The 22,758-nt window shown below is 35.6% G+C and overlaps 1 protein-coding gene and 1 pseudogene across 1 annotated transcript; both read left to right on the top strand.

The window, feature by feature from the left end:
- Positions 1-1,907: 1,907 nt before the first annotated feature.
- Positions 1,908-2,807, top strand: LOC116861544 (annotated as a pseudogene).
- Positions 2,808-6,211: 3,404 nt separating this feature from the next.
- On the top strand, positions 6,212-21,995 carry LOC116861543 (olfactory receptor 1052-like). Its single transcript, XM_032848187.1, has 2 exons — positions 6,212-6,281; positions 20,840-21,995. The coding sequence occupies exons 1-2, from the start codon at positions 6,212-6,214 to the stop codon at positions 21,799-21,801; spliced, it is 1,032 nt and encodes a 343-aa protein (XP_032704078.1). The 3' UTR covers positions 21,802-21,995.
- The last annotated feature ends 763 nt before the right edge of the window (positions 21,996-22,758 follow it).

Here is a 22,758-nt window from a genome sequence, read left to right as displayed (position 1 = left end):
TAAGTACTGGGTGTTATATGCAACTAATGAATCATTGAACACTACATCAAAAACTAATGATGTACTATATGTCAACTAATTGAGCATAATAAAAAAATAACAACTGACAAAAACCCCAAGTCTGCCAAACTCCTAAACCCAATGGCTTATACCAGAGGTTGGCAAACTTTTTTGTAAAGGGTCTGAAATGAGTTTAGGTTTTGTGGGCCATATTATCTCTTTCTTAGCTACTCAGTTCTGCCATTGTACCACAAAAGCAGCCATAGATGATACATAAATGAGTGGGTGTGGCTGTAAGCCAATAAAACTTTATTTATAAAAGTAAGTTGATATGCTAGATTTGACTACTGACCACTGGCTTACACTAAGGAAAGGAGACAGCTTAACAGTTTCTATGAAAAATGGTGATGCCAAGACACAAAGCCTCATTTAAAGACAATCCACTAAGAAAATTATTTCAGATGCAAGTTAATGAACTTTAATGTTTCTTAGAATTTGCGATGGTTATGTCACAGCCTAGCATACATTCGCTGTTCATGGTAAAGCAGAATGGCAAGACACTAATTAAAATTCTAAAATAATCTAGAAATATCATCTTACTCAACAATTCCAAATTTGACTTTCTCCCAGCCTTTTACTGGAGCTATTGACTAGGAAACTGAACAGTGTGCATTTGACTTTTTCCTTTATATTCCCTCTATCAGTTTTTTTGAGAGGTAGTATTAGCTGCAGACATAATGAAGGAAAAAAGAACAGACAGAGGGAGGGGTGGTCACAGATTTATAGTATAATGGATGGCATAACTTCTGAGGCTTCTAGATTGGGGGTCTGTCATAATTAGCCCCTGATAATCATAAATTTTCCATAGCAAGTGAGATGATCAGTGTATTCATTTTCTATTGATGCCATAAAATTTACCACAAACTTAGTGGTTTGAACACTCATTTATTACCTCACAGTTTTGTGGGTCAGAAGTCCAGGCACAGCATGGCTCAACTGGGTCTTCTATCTCACAGAAGTACAGGCACAACAAGAACATGACTCAGACTAAAAGAAAGGCGTCAGCCAAGCTGGGCTCTTATTTAGAGATTTTGGGTAAGATTACCCTTCCATGTTTATTCAAGTTGGTGGCAAAACTTAGCTTCTTGTGAATTGAGAACCAAAGTTACCCTTTCCTTAACATGTTGCCCCCTTCATCTTCAAGCCAAACTGACACCTGGAATCCTATTTGTGATTCAAATTTCTGACTTTGTCTTCTGCTCTGCTTTTAAGGATTTGTGCGATTAGATTAGTCCCACCTACATAATTCCCATATCTTAAAGTCATGCAACTAATAATCTTAATTACTCCTACAAACCCTTTCTGCCATATAATATGGTAAATTCACGTGAGTAACACCAGGAGGCAACAGTCATGGAGGCTATCTCACACTAAGTTAGAATTTGTTATTGCAACTTCTTTCCAGGGAGGAGGAAGGTTGGGAGGGAAAGTACTGGGTTCTAATTTAACTCATCAGCCATTGTTTTTCAGTGTTACTGCTGAAGACTGAAGTTCCTTCCTTTCTTCCTTTTAACAAAAGTTTTACAGCGCACATATAAATTAAAGAGAGAGATAAAAGAGATAAAAGAACTTAGAGACCAGTGGGGAGCCTCACAGGCTAATAACTAACAGTGATAGGCATGACAAGTAAACACAAGGCAAAGGAGCATAGCAGTGAGGAGGAGTGCATATTTTCCAGTCTCAGAGTGTCGTGTCACACTATTTAGAAGAGATGCCATCTCATCCACCAAAGGATGAGTAAGAGTTAGTTAGCTCTTCCAGTGTTTGTCACTATATCTCATTGTTTTTTTATTTTCTTTCCTAATTTTCATTTCAGTTAAGAAGAACTCAAAGAAATGGAAAATTGAACTGTGGTCACTTCATTTATCTTTCCAGGATTTCCCAACCATCCTGAGTTACAAAGGTATTCTTGGTCTTCTTGATCATTTATCTGATAACTCTTCTGGGAAGTGCTTTCACATTAACAGTAATCAGAGTCAGTCCTGTCCTCCACACTCTATTATATCATTAGCAACTTGAGCTTCTTGAACTTCTGCTACTAGTCCGCTACCATTCTGGTCATGCTGGTGAACTTATTCCAGAAGAAGATCATGTCATATGAGGGCTGCCTTTCTCAGATGTTCCTATGACCTATGCTGAGGAAATCTTGTTGGCTGTTATAACTTATGAATGCTATGTACCATTTGCCACCTCTTTAACTGCCTGCTTCTCATGATTCCAAAGGTCTGTGTGTATTGGTTGACTGGAACTTGCCTGCATGGCCTAGAGAATTCTGTGACACACTCAGGGCTGGCAGTCATGTTCACTTTGTGTGGGCTCAACCAGATCAGGCACTTTTTCTGTGATATCCCACTGTTCCTGGAGCTCTCTTACTCAGACATCTTTCTCAATGAGTCTGTGTTCCATGTCACCAGCATCACCACTGGCCTGAAGCCTTGCCTGTTTATTGCAATGTCTTACCTACTCATCATCTCTGCCATCCTTAGGATTCCCTCAGGGCAGAAATAAGGTCTTTATCTGGGCATCTAATTCACTGTGGTGGTGACCTTATTTGGGACAGCTGACTTCAACAATGACAACCCAAAGCAGGCTACAACTCAGATGTAGATATCCTTGTTTCTGTGCTTTTCTGTGTTGTGACCCCTTTGTTGAACTCCATCATCTATAGCCTGTGAAACAAGGAAGTCAAGAGTGCCCTAAGTAAGCCAGCTAAAGAAGGTGGATTCTGTAGCAATATCAGTGAGTAGATAAACATTTTTCATTCTGCGGAGTTTTTCTTTCTTTTTTAAAAAAAGATTTATTTATTTTAGAGAGAGAAAGGGAAAGGGCAGTGGGACAGGGAGAGAATCCTTAAGCAGACTCCCCACTGAGTGTGGAGCCCAATGTGGGGCTCAATCCCAAGACCTGGGATCATAACTTGAGCTGAAATCAAGAGTCAGATGCATGGGGTGCCTGGATGGCTCAGTGGGTTGGGAAACTGACTCTTGGATTCAGCTCAGGTCTCAAGGTTCTGCGATCAAGCCTGGCATTGGGCTCTATGCTCAGTGGGGAGTCTGCTTGTCCCTCTCCATCCCCCTCTGCCCCTCTCCCTGTTTGAGTACTCTTTCTTTCAAAAACAAATTTTAAAAAAATCTTTAAAAAAAAGGTCAGGTGCTTAACCAACTGAGCCAACCAGGTGCACCCAGTATGAATCTTTTCTTTCCTTTTCTTTTTCTTTCTTTCTTTCTTTCTTTCTTTCTTTCTTTCTTTCTTTCTTCCTTCCTTTCCAGTTGGTCACATTTATTTATATAATCCTTTAGTTATTTTATAAAAATACCATGATTATTGATTTTTAGAACATTTAAAACTGTGTGTATTTAAGGTATACAAGATGATAAGTTGATATACATATACATAGTGAATGGCTAGTCAAGCTGATTAACATATCATCTTCTCATGTAGTTACCAACTTTTATGTGTATGTGGTAAAACGTCCTTATTCTCTTAGCAGATTTCCAGTATTCAATACCCACAATTCCTAACAAAAAATCTGGTACTGAAATTCACTTGTATATGTCCCAAAAGAGAAAAGAAGCTAATCTCTTCATTGTATGCTGGGCAAAGATGATTGCCATGACTTTAATGAATACATGAGAGAATTAATTGTTTTTCATTTATAACAATTTCTATTCAAGCTGTTGCCCTTGAGTTGTGTTTGTACTCTGAGGAATCTCAAAACAGCTGCTTAGAGAGAGGTTACATGGTTACTCCCAAATGGCCAGTCCACAATCATTTATAAATGTCCATTCTAGAAAAATGAATACTTTGAGAGATCAAAGAAAGATTTTTGACTCCTGTATTAGGCAATGAGTATACTCAAGGCAGGTCCAGGAATGGCAGATCTCTGTCATGATGCGTGGAATTGATAGCCTGTTTTACCAGGGAGTATCCTTTCCAGTCTGGGAAAAAAACAGAGTAGAAAGCAGGAAGCCCTGCCACAAAATCAGAAATCCAAAGCTTTCAGCAAAACTTAGTGGTAAGTAGTTTAGTTACCGTGACAATTGAGAAAAACTGCCCAGTATCAGGATATACCTACTTTTAAAGGGTGTATTATAAGATACAGTGCATATTTTCTTTGCCATTTTTATGATATTTATGTAATGACATCTATTAAATATCATTTTCATGTTATCAATGTCTACAATAGTAATAATAAAACCAGAATTGAAATATTGAAATTACCTGAGAGATTATCAGCTTGAAAGCCTAAGAGGTGCCTGAATTCCTTAGGTAAGATAATATGAGGGGAAAATTTGTTCATGATAAATAATATATAAGTATATATATATATATATATATATATATATATATATATATAGTATTACTCCTACTCTAATTTTGACAAGCCAGATGGAAAGCAGTAATTTTCAAGCAGAAAGAGTATTTCCTATGTGTCCCCTATAATATGACATTAAGGACACACAATATATTTGTTTAAATAAAATATAATTAAATTTGCGTAACTCATATTTGGAGACTTTTTTGTTCACTATGCCAGGGGTTCTCATATCTATATTACAATCCATTGATGTTTGTGAGGTGTCTTACATGCAATTTATTAACTATCATAAAGCCCTGAAGTTTGTGAGTCATATTGACTGGTCCTGCCCATACTCAATGAAAGGGGATTATGGTAGAACTGTGTACCAGAGGGTAGGATTTTGGAAGGTCATCTTAGAACTTTTCCTACCATAAATGGTGGTTTTCCTTCATTTTTCCTGTTACTTATGTCTTCCTATAAAAGAGTAACCTTTTGGGGGGAACCTGTATATTGTTACTAACAATCATAAGAATTACAGACAAAGCTATGCAGAGATGGAAGGGAAGATGGGATGGTTTGTAAACTGACTTTTTTTGTATGGTCAATCTTATATGATATAAACAAAAAACTAGGACACACACCAAACTGTTCATAGTGATGCCAGGCAGAATGTGACATGAAGGTGAAGATATTTCACTTTCATTTGATATGCCTATGACTCTGGTAAATTTTTCAGTAAGTATATGCTTTTTTTGACATTTATTTTTTTAAAGATTTTATTTGTCAGAGAGAGAGAGCAAAAGCATACAAACAGGGGGAGCAGCAGGAAGAGGAGAAGCAGCTCCCTGCTGAACAAGAGCCCAATGTGGGACTCAATCCTAGGACTTGGGATCACAAACTGAGCTAAAGGCAGATGCTTAACTGACTGAGTCACCCAGGTGTCCCGCTTTTTTTGAAATTTAAAATCCCATAAAATTTTTAATTTTAAAAACTTAGTAAAACCTCCTTGTACATTTCTTTGTAATTCCCTGTCAATCTATAAATATTTTAAAATAAAAAGTCTTCTAAGATGTAAACAGTTAATTATTAAGTAAAAATTGGGACCTATCTATCTACCTATCCATCTATCTATGTATTTGTCTCCATATAACATTAGACCAGGAATGTTTCAGTCATGTGGAATGTTACTATTCCAAAGTATGTTCATGAATGTTAAATAGGGATTTTCCCAAGGTAGGTGAAAACTATGGATATATTGATATATTAGGTCTGAATATGTTCTTCTGAATATGAACATTTTAAGGTCTTAATAATGCCATGTTTTCAGGTGTGTAAAAACACTGGCAGAACAATGTAATGCCAGGTCTGAAAGGAACTGTACAAACAATTCAAATGATCTGCACTTGAAACCTGAATCAATTCTCTGCAAGGCATGTAGCAATCTAGACTGCTTGAATATCTCCCATGATAGGGTCTCATTATTCTCTATGTATTTTAAAATTCTTGCATATGTAGTAGAAATACAGTTACTAAAATAAAAATTTGCAAGTCTAAATAAGATAAAGGAAGAATAGTTACCAGATCAATTAAGCACAAGGGTGAGAGGTTTGCAATTCAATATGAATTTGGCAATTTGGCCAAGTGGATTATCAAGAAATACTTGAAATTCCAAAGGGAATTGTAATCAAATTCCACATCATTCATAGAGTAGTATGGGGAGAGGTCAAAACAAACTATCAGGATGATCTTTTGAAGATTTGAGCTTCTGTTCTCTCTTCTGTTCTCCCACTGCAAACAGAGCTAATAATAGTACTTACACTTTCAAGTTGTTTGAGAATTCATGGAGCAATCATGAATAGTGCCTGGCTTATAGGACATGTTCAACTAGCATTAAGTGGGAGTTATAGTGATGGTGTTAATGGTATGTACAAGAGGACAAAAAACACAGTGTCCCACTTTGAGGTGCCCTTGACTAGATAATCACAAAATTGGTGGGAAGTTTTTCCAAAGTGGAATAGGTAAGAACAGGGTCATCTTTTCATTTTCATCATAGTTTGAGATAAAAGGGACTTCCATCCAGTTTGCCTGATATAAATACGTATGCTGTACATGCACATTAAATTTTGAGAAGCATTGCCTATTTAATGACTTCTGAATATTTTATCTGGTCTTACATGCCCATATGATGGGGAAGGGTACAAACAGAAATCTGGGCAAAGCAAAAATAGCTTATATCTTATAGCAATAAATTAACTTTGCCACAAACACTTCAAATATTTTGGATGTTCTTTTAGAAGAATTATCTTGACTACTCTTACTAATCATTGTGTGTGTGTATCTGTGTGTTTATGTTCTAAGTAGATAGCAATTTACTTGGCAACATGAAAATTATATTTAAATTTTAATCATTTCTTTGCATCACTGGAAATATGAATAGATGTTTTCCTTGTGTGTTCTAAGGTTTTCACAATCACACCAACTATCGTGGTTTATATTATACTTATTTTGTTTCCTCGAAGGAAATAAACCCCTAAGGTTAGTCAGCAAAACATTTTGTAAGTGCTAGCTATTATTATTTTGTGTGTCTCATCATTTGGTTTGAAAGATTCTGGTTGAATTCAGTTATGTATAAAATGTTCCTTCTTTCCAAAGTAACTCATTGAGTTATATTTATTTTTTAGTTTTTAAATTTTATTTAAATTCAACCATTAGTTTCAGATGTAGAATTCAGTTATTCATCATTTGCATATAACACCCCAGTGCTCATCACATCAGATGCCCTCCTTAATGCCCATCACCTAGTTACCCTATCAGAGTTTTGTTTTATTTTTTGTTTAGGTGGGTTATACTGAACTTATTTTAATCTTTAAAGAAAAACATACCTCTTTTAAACTAAATTCAACAAGATTTCTTTCAAGCTAGACATTTTTGTGAGTAGAGCCAGTCTGTAAAGGTTTACCCTCTAACCTCTTTTTCTGATAAAACACAGTCTCACTTAAAAATGGAGAGAAAGGTCATTCTTATAAAGCAGAGGGGTTGAGACTGAGATTGCCTATTCATATGCAGTACTATGTAAATTCCAAAAGGCAAGTGTCCAGAGTATCACATAAACTATAGTGTATCAGGGGTGCTTATTAATGGTGAGTTTTGATGATGATCGTGCTGATACAGCATTGTTACTATATACAAAACAGCATAAGCATGAAGAATATAAAAAATAAAACAGCTGTCATTCCTCACTCCATCCTCTGGGCTCACAAAAATATTATAGTAGTCAGATTTAAAAAAAAAGAATTTAGTATGGTTCTGATTCTCCTACATGTGTATGCACACATGTGTGTGTGTATATAATGTCCCATCAATATGTTCCTCAGGAATGGACTTCAAATCATGTTTTAAAACAACTAAAATAAGCAGTGTATACAACCTCAAGGACCATATTTTTTAAAGTCCTTAAACATTTCAAATTCATTTTTACAATTTAGTTATACATAGGTCATACATCAATTTCTCTTTGTGGGACCACCTTCAGTGAAGGATTTCATTTCTTTCTGTGAATAAACCTAAGTATTTACCTGTAAAAAAGTATTTTACCTCTACATTTTCAATATTGTGAGCTGAGAGAAAATGCATATCACTGATTTTTAATGAAGTGAAATCTATCTATGCTGTTGATAAAGAAAAATAAAGAATAATACACAAGTATCACATAAAGATTTTCTAAGAGGACATACAGATGATGAAGCCAACCCTAATGTTGCTTTACTGTGAAGTGATGCCCATAGCTAACCTAGTGAGGGTGATTAATATAGGCAAACCTCCTTCTTGGACACATCGTCCACCATACTTCCTGTGAACTATGGGGATTACAAGAGCCCCACCTTAGACTTCTCACTCCATATATTCTCTTTGGTTGATTTCATGTATGACTATGGATTCAACAGCCACCTTCAATACCATTGCTCTCAAAACCATTTCTAGACAGGTCTACCCTGTCTCCTGAAGATAAATCTTTTTTTCCAGCTGCCTATTGGGCATTTCCACGTGGATATCTCACAGGTACCTAACACTCAACATTATCTTAATCCACTATCTTCCCCCCCCCATACTTGCTGTGCCTCATTTATTTCAGGTTTTAATTAATGATCCCTGCCTGCCTAAACTGACTCAGTGCCCTCACCATGGCATCACCACCCATCATATTCAAAGTGCTTCAGAACAAGCTCCTTCTCTGTGTACTATTGCTCCATGGATCTTCTCCAACCTTCCAAACCCCACAGCTTCAGCTAGAGACCATTTTATTTTGATCTGGTTTTAGTTCTCAGACTACTTTCTTGGATTGAACAAAGGTGTTTTAACAAAAGGCACATTAATTATAAAGGACTCTAGAGGTGGGTTTCACAATTATATGACTCCATTGAAATGGAATGGAAGATACTGTGCATGGGTACATATATATTTCTTCTAGATCTATAGATATTTAACAAGTTTCTCAAAGCTCAAAATTTTCTAAAACACAGGCCATTACCCTCCAGGTGCTGCCTGTTTCCAGTCTACCCTCGCCTAGAATGTGATTTATGGGCCATTGTTGATACTCTTCAGTCATTCTTGCCCATTCTCACACCAAAGCCTGGCTTCCAGACAGTCCAGATATGTAGACTCCCTGCTACCCCATAAGGGAAGAGAAGATATTTTTTGAGAACTCTGTTGGAGGGCTGCTCAGTTTTTTTATTTGTTTGTTTGTTTGTTTTTTGAGTTTGCTGAGAGGACAGGTCTGACATAGTCTTTCCACATGCTTTTTTTTCAAAAGGAAAAAAAGAAAAAGAATTAAAGAAATAGAAATAAATAAATAATAAAAATTGAAAAAATTAAAAATAAAATAAGGTAAAATAAAATACATAAAGGAAGCTAGATCCTAGGTGTCTTTTGGTCTTCTTGTTATGAGATGCTTGTTAGAAAAAAGTTAGAAAGAAAGAAAAGAGAAAGAAAAGAAGAAAATTAAAAATTAAAAAATATATACCATATGATTTCACTCATATATGGGATTTAAGAAAACTGATGAGCATAAAGGAAGGGAAGGAAAATAAAATAAGATTTAAAAAAACAGAGAGGGAGACAAACTGTAAGAGATTTAACTGTAGGAAACAAATTGAGAGTTGTTGGAGGGGAGTTGTAGCCCTCACTGGTGCGTTTGTTCCTATATTGGTGGCTAGTGTAGCTCAATGGCGCCCACAGTGTCCTTTGCCTGCAGAGAGGCTGTATAACCTCTCCTAGATGCACTCCAAGCAGCAGAATCAGTTCTCCCTGTGTGACCCTGGGGATCCTCAGGCTGCCCACTGCTGGGGCTCAGCTCTACTCCTGCACCAGAGCACCACCCAGCTAAGCAGGGGCGAACCTGGCTATGACATAAACTTCTGAAACCTCAGAATCTGCATTCTGCTGTTTATAGAAAAATGACAGTATTGTAGCCCTCTCCTTTTCCCCTGTCAATGGTTTTGAGCAATAGTTTTCTTGTGCAGTCCCTTGAGTGTGTTTTTTGCTCTTTTTTTTCCCTCTGTACTTTTTCTCTCTCTTCCAATTTAAGTGTACAAGTTGATGAATTTTTATGTAAATATGAACTCATGGAATCACTATCCAAATAAAAATATAGAACATTTCCCTCACTTTAGGAAATTCCTTAATGTGCCTTTCCCAAAAATGTCATCCAGAAGTAATTATTATGTTTTAGTAATTATATGTTCACAATATATGCGTAATGAATATGTTCACTTTATTACCAGAGATAAGTTTTGCCCATTTTCAAACTTCTTTTAAGAAAATACAGTACAAATTTTTTTATGTCTTCCTTCATTAAAGTGTTTTAGATTCATCAGTGTTTATACATGTATCAGTATTTTAAATAACTGTATGCTATTCCATTGCATAAATATATCACACTTTTACATCCATTCTCCTGTTGATAGGCAAACCATTTACAGTTTGTATTATTACTAAAGAAATTGGCTTGGAACATTATCATGTAAATCATTTTGTGATCATATACACCCACTTTTCTTGGCTATATATATACCTAGGGATGGAATTTCTGGTTCATAGAATAATTGTATGTTTGATTTTATTAAAAACTTCCAAATTATTTTAAAAAGTGGCTGTATAGACTTCCAGTTTCAACTCTGAGATTTAGAGAGCTAGAAGAAGTCTGGTTTCCAGTATTATAACAATAACTGTAAAGCTGGACATAATGAAAACAAATGACTTTTCTTGAACCCATTAGGGAATTGAGGTTTCAGGGCAAATACTAAACAGAAAACTGGGGAGATATAGCCTCTTACAGAGAAAACAGGATACAAGAATTTTTTATTTAACCTAGAGAAGAAGTCATCAGATACCATATAAACTGATAAGATTCAGCTTCTTTGTGAATTTAATGAATTGTTAAACACTAAGAGTGGGCTAGTATGAGAATGTGAAGTCCCTGGGGGCCATAGACAAGCATAGACAAGAAGGTTTTCACCATCTTTCTTTTCCTCCATGAACTCCACCACATACATACTCGCGGTGAAGACCAGGAAATATTCAACAGAAAATTTCAAAAATAAAGAGACTATCTGGGAGAGGATGGTGGGAGAAGTAACAGTTGCTCCCCAAACTTCTTCTCATTTACTACATTTTTCTTACAGAAATAAAACTGTAATCTGAAGGGCAAAAGCAACAGAAAATACCTGTCATCTTGGGACACTGTGGAAAAACATTGCAGCTGGGGAAGGGACAGAAAAAACATCTCTCCCTCAGGGAAGAGAAGGAATATATGTTAGGCCTAGCACTGGCAGCTGGGGAAGAAGCAAGGCCATACCCCAAGACGCGGGTTCACAGAACTTAAGATTAATGGTTAACCAGAACATTAGGCAACACCTCTTTCCTATTCCCCACCAGCCCACTAACAAATAATAAATAAAACTAACTGTTGAGTACAGATGGAAAATATTCATTAAACAGATTATCTCTAGGGTTAGCAGTATAAAAGAAAAATCCAAAACCAAGCAGGGAGTAAAAATCGAGAAAAATAAAAACTCTGGCAAACTTGCCTAGACCTAAGCTCAAGATATCATTAGAAAAATTTGAAACCTGTGGTGCACTGAGGGTAACCATAGAAATGACAAGCCAAATTCAGCCCAGCTCCTCACTCCATTAATTCAAACTCCTACAGTAAAGGCCTAGCAGGAGGAAAGATATGCTCATCTCCAAGCACCGCCCCCCCCCACACAAATTTCCTTCAGTCTCTAATGTTCTATACAATTCCAGTTTCAAAAAAAATTATGAGGTATACAAAAAGAGAAACACAGTCTAAAAAGATAAAGCAAACATCAGAACTAGACTCAAATATGACAGAGATGTAAAAAGTTATCAGAGAAGGAATTTAAAATTACTGTCATTAATAGACTAGAAGATTCAATGGAAAAGGTGAACAATGTGCAAGATCAGACAGGTAATTTCAGCAGACAGATAGAATAATAAAAGATGAAATGGAAATGCAAGACGGGAAAAAACACTGACAGAGATAAAGGATGCTTCCTATGGGCTCATCGGCTGAAAAAAAAATCAGGGAGCTTGACAGTATGTCAAAGAAATTACCCAAGCCAAAACACAAAGAGAAATAAGAATAAAAAAACAAAAAACAAAAACTCCAGAATATCTGAGCACTATTGTACAACACCAAGTATACATATAATTGGAATCCCAGAAGTAGGATCATAAGAAAATACATCTCAATAGATGTAGAAAAATCATTCAAGAGGATTTAATATCCATTCATGATAAAACTTTCATTAAAGAATAGCTGACAACTTCCATAACTGTTAAAGACATCTTTTTAAAAAATCTATACCCAACATCATATTTAATGGTAAAATACTCAATGCTTTCTCCCTAAAATCAGGAACAGGAAAGAATATCCTCTTTAACCTATTTCATTTTGTTTTAATTTACATTTACCTAATGTTGATGTATCTTTTCCTAATTTACTGGCCATTTAGTTGTCGTGTTTTGTAAAGTATTTGTTCATGTCTCCATTTTTCAATTGGGTTGTTCATTTGTCTTTGGTGTTTCTGTTATTGACTTATAATTATTTAAAATATATTTTGAATATGATGCCTTTGTGAGATAAATATTTTCCCTGTCTTTTGACTGCTATTTATCTTTAATAGTGTTTTTTGAAGAGCAAAATTCTTAATTCTCATGAAGTAGGATTATCAATTTTTCCTTTAAGTTGGGAGTCAAAATTCTTTATTTTCTATGCACATATTCAAATATGTATTTCTGATATATGTATATGTGTGTGTATTTATATGTACATAGTGGCAACATATAGTTGCTCCAGTTCCTTTTCTAAAAAATATTTCTTTACTATATTGAATGGCTTTAGTAGCTGAAAATCAATTAATCTTGTCGGTCCATTTCTAAACTCTCTGTTCTGTTCCATTGATATATTTGTTTTTTCTTGCAATAATGTCATACTATTTTAATCACTTAAAGTTATACTAACTCTTGAAATATGGAAGTATAAGTTCTCCAACTTTATTTTTGTTCCTCAAGTTTATCCTGATTATTCTAGATCTTTTAACTTTCCATATAAATTTTAGACTCGGCTTGGAGTTTTCTCAAAAAATTACTGAAATTTTTATTGGGATTGCATTTAGTCTGTAAGATAACTTTTGTCTATAATTTCTCTCAGTGGTATTTTGTACTTTACAATAGAGAAATCCTGTAAATCTTCTGTCAAATTTATTCCTATTTACTTGTTGATAATTAAAGTTATTGTAAATGGTATTATTTTAAGTTACATTTCCAGTGTTTGTTGGTTATAGAAATGCAATTGATCTTTGTATACTGACCTTGCTTCCTGTGATTTTTAATTATTATTTTGTTAATTCCTTTTGATTTCATAAAGACAAAATTATGACATCTGTAAATTAAAGCAGGCTGACATCTTTCTTTCAAATAGTTTTGTCTTTTACTGTTTTTCCCTTATTGCCCTGGTTAGAACCTCAAGTATAATTTCAAGTAGAAATGATGACAGTAAACATCCTTGTTTTGTTTTACATATTACGCAGAATATGTCACAACTAAGTATGATAGTATGTGTAAGGTTTTTGTAGATACACTTAACCAGATTGAAGAAGTCCTAATTTATTGCCAGTTTGTTGGATTTTTTTATTACAAATGGGTGACGACTTTTTCAAATATATTTTGTCAAATGTGAACACGGAGATGTTCAGTTTTTCTCCTTTATTCTATTTATATGAGGATGCCAATGATTTTTAAGTGGAAAACAAGCTATATTCCTGAGATAAACCGTAATTGTTAATGGTGCATTATCCTTTTTAAGTTACTATCGGATGTGATTTGATAATATTTTGTTCAGAATTTTTGTGTCTATATTCGTGAAAGATATTAGCTTGTAATTTTCTTTTCTTATAAGGACCATATCACAGTTTGGTGTCAGGATTATGCTGTTATCATAATATATTTTATATTACTGAATTTTTTGCTTACTTTCTATCATTTTTAATGAGAGAAGAGTATTAAAATCTTCAATTGTGACTGTGAACTTGCCCAACTCTGTTGTCAATATTTTGGTTATGTTATTAAATACTTTTTTTTTTAAAGATTTTATTGTTTATTTGAGAGAGAGAGAGTCACAGTCAGAGAGGGAACATAAGCACGGGGCATGGGAGAGGGAGAAGCAGGCTTCCTGTTGAGCAGGGAGCCCAATGCGGAGCTTGATCCCAGGACCCTGGGATCATGACCTGAGTCAAAGGCAGATGCTTAATGACTGAGCCTCCCACATGCCCTTGTTATTAGATGCTTTTATAATTGTTATGTTTTCTTAATTTTTTAATTATTTTTTATTTTTTTAATTTCTTTTCAGTGTACCAGAATTGTTTATGCACCACACCCAGTGCTCCATGCAATACGTGCCCTCCATCAGGTTCACCCAACTTCCCAGGCTCACCCAACTTCCCACCTCCTGCCCCTCCAAAACCCTCAGATTGTTTATGTCTGCTTGATAAATGGACCCTTTTATTATTATAAACATTCCTTTTTACTTTTGGCAATCTATCTTAAAGCATACACATCAACTTGTTTAATGTTTTCTTTTAAATTCTGTATTTGTTCCCATCCTTTTATTTAACATATCCAAGATCTTACATGTAAAGTACAGTTCTTGAAAAGGGGTATAGTTGGTTTATTTTTTTTTTAAAGATTTTTATTTATTTATTTGACAGACAGAGATTACAAGTAGGCAGAGAAGCAGTCAGAGAGAGGAGGAAGCAGACTCCCTGCTGAGCAGAGAGCCCGATGTGGGGCTCGATCCCAGGACGCTGGGATCATGACCTGAGCTGAAGGCAGAGGCTTTAACCCACTGAGCCACCCAGGCGCCCCTAGTTGGTTTATTTTTAAATCCAGTCTAACAATCTCTTTTTATTGGAATATTTAATTTATTTATATTTCCTGGTATTAATAATATGGTTGAATTAAGTCTAATATTTTACTATTTGTTTTCCATTTGTCCCATCTACCCCTTGGTGCCTTCTTTTGGATTGAATTTTTTTTTAAAGATTTTATTTATTTATTTGCCAGAGAGAGAGAGAAAGAGTGAGCACAGTCAGGCCGAGTGGCAGCAAGGCAGAGGGAGAAGCAGGCTCCCTGCCGAGCAAGGAGCCCCATGTGGGACTCGATCCCAGGACGCTGGGATCATGACCTGAGCCGAAGGCAGCTGCTTAACCAACTGAGCCACCCAGGCGTCCCTTGGATTGAATTTTTATTTTTGTTTTATTTCATTTCATCTGTCAGTTTTGGGATATACTTTGTATTAGTTTTTAGTGCTTAGTCTATGTATTTTATTATTCATTATTTACTTAATATAGTCTACCTTGAATTAATATTTTATGACAATGTATATTGCAAGAAAAATATAAAATACTTTATCACGTTCTCATCCAACCTTTGTGTTGCTATTGTTATATATTTCATTTCTATCTATGTTATAAGCTCTCTAATGCATGCTACTATTTTTTCTCTAAATGGTTAGAGTCTTTTAAAATTATTTTTTAAATGCTATATTTGCCCACTTATATTCTGAATTATTTTTTTATTATTCTATTTCAGACATGAGCCCTTTTATTTCAATCCTTATTTTAGTCATGAAAATATTAAGCAGAGACTAAGTAACTTGCCCAAAATCTCATAACTAAAGGATGACAAAAGTGAGTTTTGATCCTAAGAAATCTAACTCTAGAGCTAACAACTTGACCAGTGTAGTACACTATATCCATCATTACTGCATTTGGAACAAGCTTCAAAGCTGTGGTTTACAAAAGCCTTTTCTACAGCCTTGGGTGGTGGCCTTAGAAATCTGTTCACATAATCATGTTGCTAGAAAATTTACCAAAGTAAAATATTTTTACATAAAAAAAGAAAGCCCCCAAAATGGTACATTTCAAAACTTGGCAAATCTGGATTTCTTTCTGAACCCATGTAAAATAATTTGAACTTCATTTGATAGAGAATGTAGGCCAGTGCAGGATTTTAAGGTAGAGAGGGGCTAGAGATATTTTAGGGTTTAGAGAGATCCCTGCTTCCAACAAGACAGCATCTGAGAATATGATTTCCAGTTTAATGTGATTGAACATGTTTGTAGGGAGGCCGCCCTTCAGGTTAAGAGATCAAGGTTGCTGATTAAATAATTTGATAAATCCTTCTGTCTCTTCAGTAATTTGGAGAGACAAATTTGGGGCACATTTAAAAGTTAATCAAGTAACATATATCAATTGGGGTTCTAACAAGATAGCTTTTGCTGTAATTGATAACTTATATGAGAAAAATAAAAATAAGCTAGGTTTTATGTTTGCTTTCTTACTAATGAGGATAATTTATTATATAAAAAGCCAATATAGAGGGGCGCCTGGGTGGCTCAGTGGGTTAAAGCTTCTGCCTGCAGCTCTGGTCATGATCCCAGGGTCCTGGGATTGAGACCTGCATTGGGAATCTCTGCTCAGCGGGGAGGCTGCTTCCCTTCCTCTCTTTCTGCCTGCCTCTCTGCCTGCTTGTGATCTCTCTCTGTCAAATAAATAAATAAAATTGTAAAAAAAGAAAAAAAGCCAATATAGAGTAAGATGTTAAAATTCCCAATGTGTAAAGTTTTGTACTCCAAAGATTAAAGTAGATTGATTGGCATGATGGGTTGATATTCACAGGTCAGAAGAGAGATATATGGAAGAATAATTAAGCATAAGTAGGCAAAATGGAAAAGAATTAGACTTTCTCACAGGAAATATAATTAATTCCATAGTCACCTAAAACACAGATATATTTATTCATTCAACAAATACTTATTGATCATAAGCTGTATGCTAGGCTCTCTCTTAGGTATTAGGGATAGAAAATGACCAAAACTGAGCCTCTGGCCTCATAGAACTTATACTACAAATAGAAGTGAATATATCAATAATTTCATGCCAAGTGTAGCATAAGTGCCACAAAAAGAGGTAAAGCAAAGTAAGGGGATAAAAAGTGATGTGACTTCTATTTTAAATAGAATTGTTAGAAAAAGTATCCCCGAGACTGTAACAGTTCAGGAAAAACCTCGATGAAAATAGGAGATGGAACAAGCAAAAATCTGGAGGGAAAGTATTTCTAGCAAAGGAAATAGCAAGTACACGCTCTTGAAATGGGAAGGTGTTTGGTGTTGTTAAAAACAGAAAGCAGCTCTGTGTAGCTAAGTGAGCAAAAAGGAAGAACAGTGGGAAGTAATATCAGAAAGGCAGTCAGAGGTCAGATCCCATAGATTTCGTAGGCCAAGGTGTGATCTTTAGATTTAAAATAAGTGAAATGAGGGTGCCTGGGTGGCTCAGTGGGTTAAAGCCTCTGCCTTCGGCTCAGATCATGATCCCAGGCTCCTGGGATCGAGCCCCGCATCGGGCTCTCTGCTCAGCGGGGAGCCTGCTTCCTCCTCTCTCTCTCCCTGCCTCTCCGCCTGCTTGTGATCTCTCTCTGTCAAATAGATAAATAAAATAAAATCTTTAATAAATAAATAAATAAATAAAATAAGTGAAATGGAAAAACTTTGGAAGGTTTTGAGTTTAGGAGTGGCATAATTTAGCTTAGATTATAAAAAATTCACTCTGGCTGCTGCTGCTGTGTGGATACAAATTAAATGGGAACAGGGATGGGATGGAAGTGGAAGTCTGCTGCAGTGGTTGATGCAAGAGAAATTGGTGGCTTGGACTGGGTTATCAGTAGTGACTATATTGAAAAGGGATCATATTTATACAATTTTGAAAGCAGAGTCAAAGAAAATATATTAAAATATTTTTGTATGGATTAAAAATAATAGCCATGGTAACTACAGTTGATTGAACATCTATTACATACAGAGCACATTGCTTAGATCATGTCATGCTACTTCTTGAGAATGCAGTCATCAAACTGGGAAACAGAGGAGTCAAGTTGACTTAGCCACCATCTACATATAGTAAGTGAAAGTAGGATATCTGTCTCAAGATGTCTCACATCCAAGATTGAAAAAGGTACAGAAATCATACTTGAATGGCTGTGAACCTATCAGAATGGATAACTTAACAGAAAGCTAGCAATTGTATTAATTATTTTTTCAGGAAACATGCAACGTTTGATTGACTGAGGTTAAATCTTGGCACATAATATAAGTGAAATCATATAATATTTGCCTTTCTGTGTCTGCCTTAGCATAATGTCAGTATAATATTTTCAAGATCCATTCATGTTGTAGTATATATCAAAATTCTGTTCCTTTTTTTTTAAGATTTTATTTATTTATTTCACAGAGATCACAAGTAGGCAGAGAGGCAGACAGAGAGAGAGGGGGAAGCAGGCTCCCCACTTAGCAGAGAGCCTGATGCAGGGCTCAATCCCAGGACCCTGAGATCATGACCTGAGCTGAAGGCAGAGGCTTAACCCACTGAACCACACAGGTGCCCCAACTTTGTTCCTTTTTATGGCTGAATAATAGCCCATTATAAGCATATACCACAAAATGTTATCCTAACATTCTTCAATGGACACTTAAATTGTTTTTGGCTATTGTGAATAATAATGCCATGAACACCAGGATACAAACACCTGTTCAAGTCCCTGCTTTCAATTCTTTTGGATATGTACCAAGGAATAGAATTTCTGGGTCATATGGTAGTTCTATGTTTAACTTTTTGAGGAACTGACAACTGTTTCCCATAGTAGATGTGCCATTTTACATTCCTGTCAACAATTCCTGAGGGTTCCAAATTCTTCATATCCTCATTAACATATTTTATTTTCCATTTTCTTCATTATAATCATCCTGATAGGTGAAAAGTGGTAGCTCATGCTTTTGATTTGCATTTCTCTAAGACAAATGATATTAAGCATCTCTTCATGTTCTTATTGGCCATTTGTATATTATCTTTGGAGAAATGTCTATTAAAGTCCTTTGCTTATTTTTGAATTGAGTTCTTTTTTGATTATTGTTAAATTTTAGGAGTTTTTTATATATTCTGGATATGAGTCCTTTATAAGATATATGATTTGCAAATATTTTCTATTTTATAGGTTGGTTGTTTGCTTTCTTGATTGTGTATTTTGATGACACTTTCTTAATCTTGATGAAGTACAATTTATCTATATTTTTTCTTTTGTTGCCTGTATTTTTGGTGTCATATCCATAAAATAGTTGCCAGAACTAATAGCATAAAGATTTTCTTCAATGTTTTCTCCTGAGAGTTTTATAGTTTTTGCTCTTAAGTTTAGGTCTTTGATCCATCTTGAATTAATTTTGTGCATAGTGTGAGTTAATTTTGTGCACTTTATTCTTTTGTATGTGGATATCCAGTTTTCTCAGAACCATTTGTTGAAAAGACTGTATTTTCCCTCATTGAAAGGTCATTTTCAACAAAAGTTGAACATGTGAGATTATCATTTTATATGTGTAAGAATTTATGTGAGAATTTATTTCTGGGCTCTCCATTCTATTTCATTGATTTGTATGTCCATCCTTATGCCAATACCATACTGTTTTAATTAAAACAGCATTGTAGTAAGTTTTGGAGTCAGGAAATGTGAGTCATTCTTCCTTTTTCATAAAAGGAAGGTTTTGGGTTTGTATGTGTTTGTACAGGTGTTTGTATCCTGGTGTTCTATTCAGGGCTCCTTGCCTGAATATGAATTTGAAGATTGATTTTTCCATTTTTGTGGGAAAAGGATACTGAAATTTTGATAGGGATGGCATTGAACCTATACATTACTTTGGATAGTACTAACATCTTAACAATATTAAGTCCTTTCATCCATGAACATAGGTGCCTTTTTATTTAGCTGTTTTCTTTAATTTCTTTCAGCAATGTTTTGTAGTTTTTAGTATACAGACCTTTCACTTCCTCAGTAAGATTTATTGTAAGCACTTAATTCTTCTAGATATTACTGTAAATGGAATGGATTTCTTAACTTCCTTTTTGGATTGTTCATTGTTAGTATATGGAAACATAACTGATATTTGTGTGTGCAACTTTGCTGACTTTGTTTATGAGCTCTAATATTGTTCTTGTGGATTCTTGGGTATTTTCTTTATACATAGGATCATGTCATCTGTGAATAGAGATAGTTTACTTCTTCCTTTCTAATTTTGGAAATTTTGTTTCCAATATTTTATTTTAATTCCAGTATCATTAACGTAGTGTTATCACTTTCAAGTGTACAATATAGTGGTTCAAAATTCCATACATCATCCAGGGCTTATCATAACAAGTGCTCTTAATATTTTAAAGCAACAAATAGAGATCAAGATTTACATAACTGCAAAAAATAAACAAAAAAACAAAAACCCACTACTATAATTGTGAATACCAAAAGGTAACACTGGCTCTGATTCTACAAGTGACTGAATTTTTACTTATGTATTTATACATTTTTTGAAAGATTTTATTTATTTATTTGACACAGAGAGAGAGCACAAACATGGGGAGCCGCAGCCAGAGAGAGAGGGAGAAACAGGCTTCCCACTGAGCAAGGAGCACAATGCAGAGCTCAATTCCAGGACACTTGGAGGCAGGTGCTTAATGACTAAGCCATTCCAGGTCCCCCTGTCTTTCTACATTTAAAAGAATTTTGCAATGAAATGTTATTTCTTGGGAAAAAAATGAAAGAAAAATGAGATGCTTACAGAAAGGGCAACAATCGCAGATATTACTAAGACAATGAGATCAAGCTACATGAGTTTGCTCTAATGAAGAGGTTAGTGGTTTATTGCTGGATTTGACCAACATTTTAATGTTGGTTTGACCATTTATTTTCACCCACCAACAGTGATGTAAATCCATGGGAGGTCCTTAGGCCTGAACTGGCTGGATTTGTTGAGTGAGAAGTTGTGATCTCTCTGAAGACTCTCCTACAAACCTCATTGTTTTGTAGCTCTGACACCATTTGAAATGAACAATCAAACAGATGTAACAGAATTCATCTTCTTGGGATTTTCCAACCACCCCAATCTACAAGGTTTGTTTTTCCTGGTTTTCTCGATCATTTACCTGACAACACTTGCGGGGAACATGCTCATAATAACAGCCACTAGAATCAGTCTTGCTCTCCACACTCCAATGTATTATTTCCTCAGCAACCTGAGTTTCTTAGACATCTGCTATACATCCACCACCATTCCAGTCATGCTGGTGAACTTCTTCCGGGAGAAGAAGACCATTTCATATGAGGGCTGCCTTTCCCAGATTTTCTTCCTCGTGACATGTGCTGGCACTGAGGGTGTCTTATTGGCGGCTATGGCATATGACCGCTGTGTGGCCATTTGCCACCCTCTTCAATATCCAGTCCTCATGAGTGTGAAGGTCTGTGTTTTTTTGGTGACTGGGTCCTGGCTGTGTGGGCTGGTGAATTCTGTGACACACACGGTACTGGCAGCCACACTCACGCTCTGTGGACCCAACCAAATCAGCCACTTTCTCTGTGACATTCCACTGCTCCTGAAGCTCTCCTGCTCAGACACCTCTCTGAATGAATCTGTGCTCCATGTGGCCAGTGCCACCATTGGCCTGAGTCCCTGCCTGTTTACTGGAGTGTCCTACATACTCATCATCTCTGCCATTCTTAGGATTCCCTCTGCTCAGGGTAGGAGCAAGGCCTTCTCTACCTGTGCATCCCACCTTACTGTGGTAGTGGTCTTCTTTGGAGCGGCCAATTTCAATTATGACAGAACCAGCATAGGCTACAACCTGGACATGGATATCCTGATTTCTGTGTTCTTCTGTGTTATAACACCTATGTTGAACCCCATCATATATAGCCTGAGAAACAAGGAGGTCAAGAGTGCCCTGAGGAAGTTAACTAGGGAATGTGGGCTCTCTAATGAGATCAACAATTAGATGTTTTCATTCTGAAAAATTCCTTACATAATAAAAACATGGGCCTTTTAGCTGAATTATAACAGTGGTGTCTACATAGGATCTTCTGACAACTGTAATGCTCCATTCCACCAGGACAACAAGCTACACCTATGCCAAGCATTTCACACATTGTGATCTAAAATTTCCTGTGTTCTCCAATCCACTGATATGAGAACATTTTCATAATCCACCACCGCTCCCCAAAAAAAATCTAGTAACCACATATTTAAAAAAAAAATCACCCCCCCCCCGCCGTATCTGCCCATTTTAGTAGCACTAGAAAACCTCTAATCTGCTCTCTGTGTCTATGGATATCCTTATTCTACATGTTTCATATAAATAAAATCATATAGTGTGTGCCTTGTGTGTCTGGCTTTCTTCACTTGGGGTGTTTTCAAATCCCATCTATTTTGTAGTATGTATTGGTATTTTATTCATTCTTATTGCTAAGTGATTTCCATTTTATGGATATGCACATGTTACTTATCCATTCATCACTTAATAGACATTTTGTTTGTTTCCACATTTTGGCTATTATGAGTAATATTGCTATAAACATTTATGTACCACTTTTTAGTGAACATATATTTTTATCATTATGGAATTTATACCTATGAGTGGAATGGTTGGATCAAATGATAACCTTATGTTTACCATTCTGAAGAAGAGCCAAGTTGTTTTCAGAACAGCGCACCATTTTACCTTACTAAGAGCAGTATATGAGGATTCTAATTTCTCTACCTCCTCACCAACACATTATTATTATATGTTCTTTTTGGTACACCCATCCTAGTATGTGTGAAGTACTATATCAATGCAATTTTGGTTTGCATTTCCCTGGTGGATAATGATTTTAAGGACTTTAATAAGCACCACTTCTGTACTTCTCCTTCATGTATAGAAAAATTCATGCTGCTAAGGGAGTGTTTGAACTTT

This window comes from Lontra canadensis, unplaced genomic scaffold (assembly GCF_010015895.1).
Source record: "Lontra canadensis isolate GAN:19392208 unplaced genomic scaffold, GSC_riverotter_1.0 scaffold200, whole genome shotgun sequence".
Classification (NCBI taxonomy): domain Eukaryota; kingdom Metazoa; phylum Chordata; class Mammalia; order Carnivora; family Mustelidae; genus Lontra; species Lontra canadensis.
The sequence above is the reverse complement of the archived record's forward strand: the minus strand, read 5'-3'. Positions and strand labels throughout refer to the sequence as shown.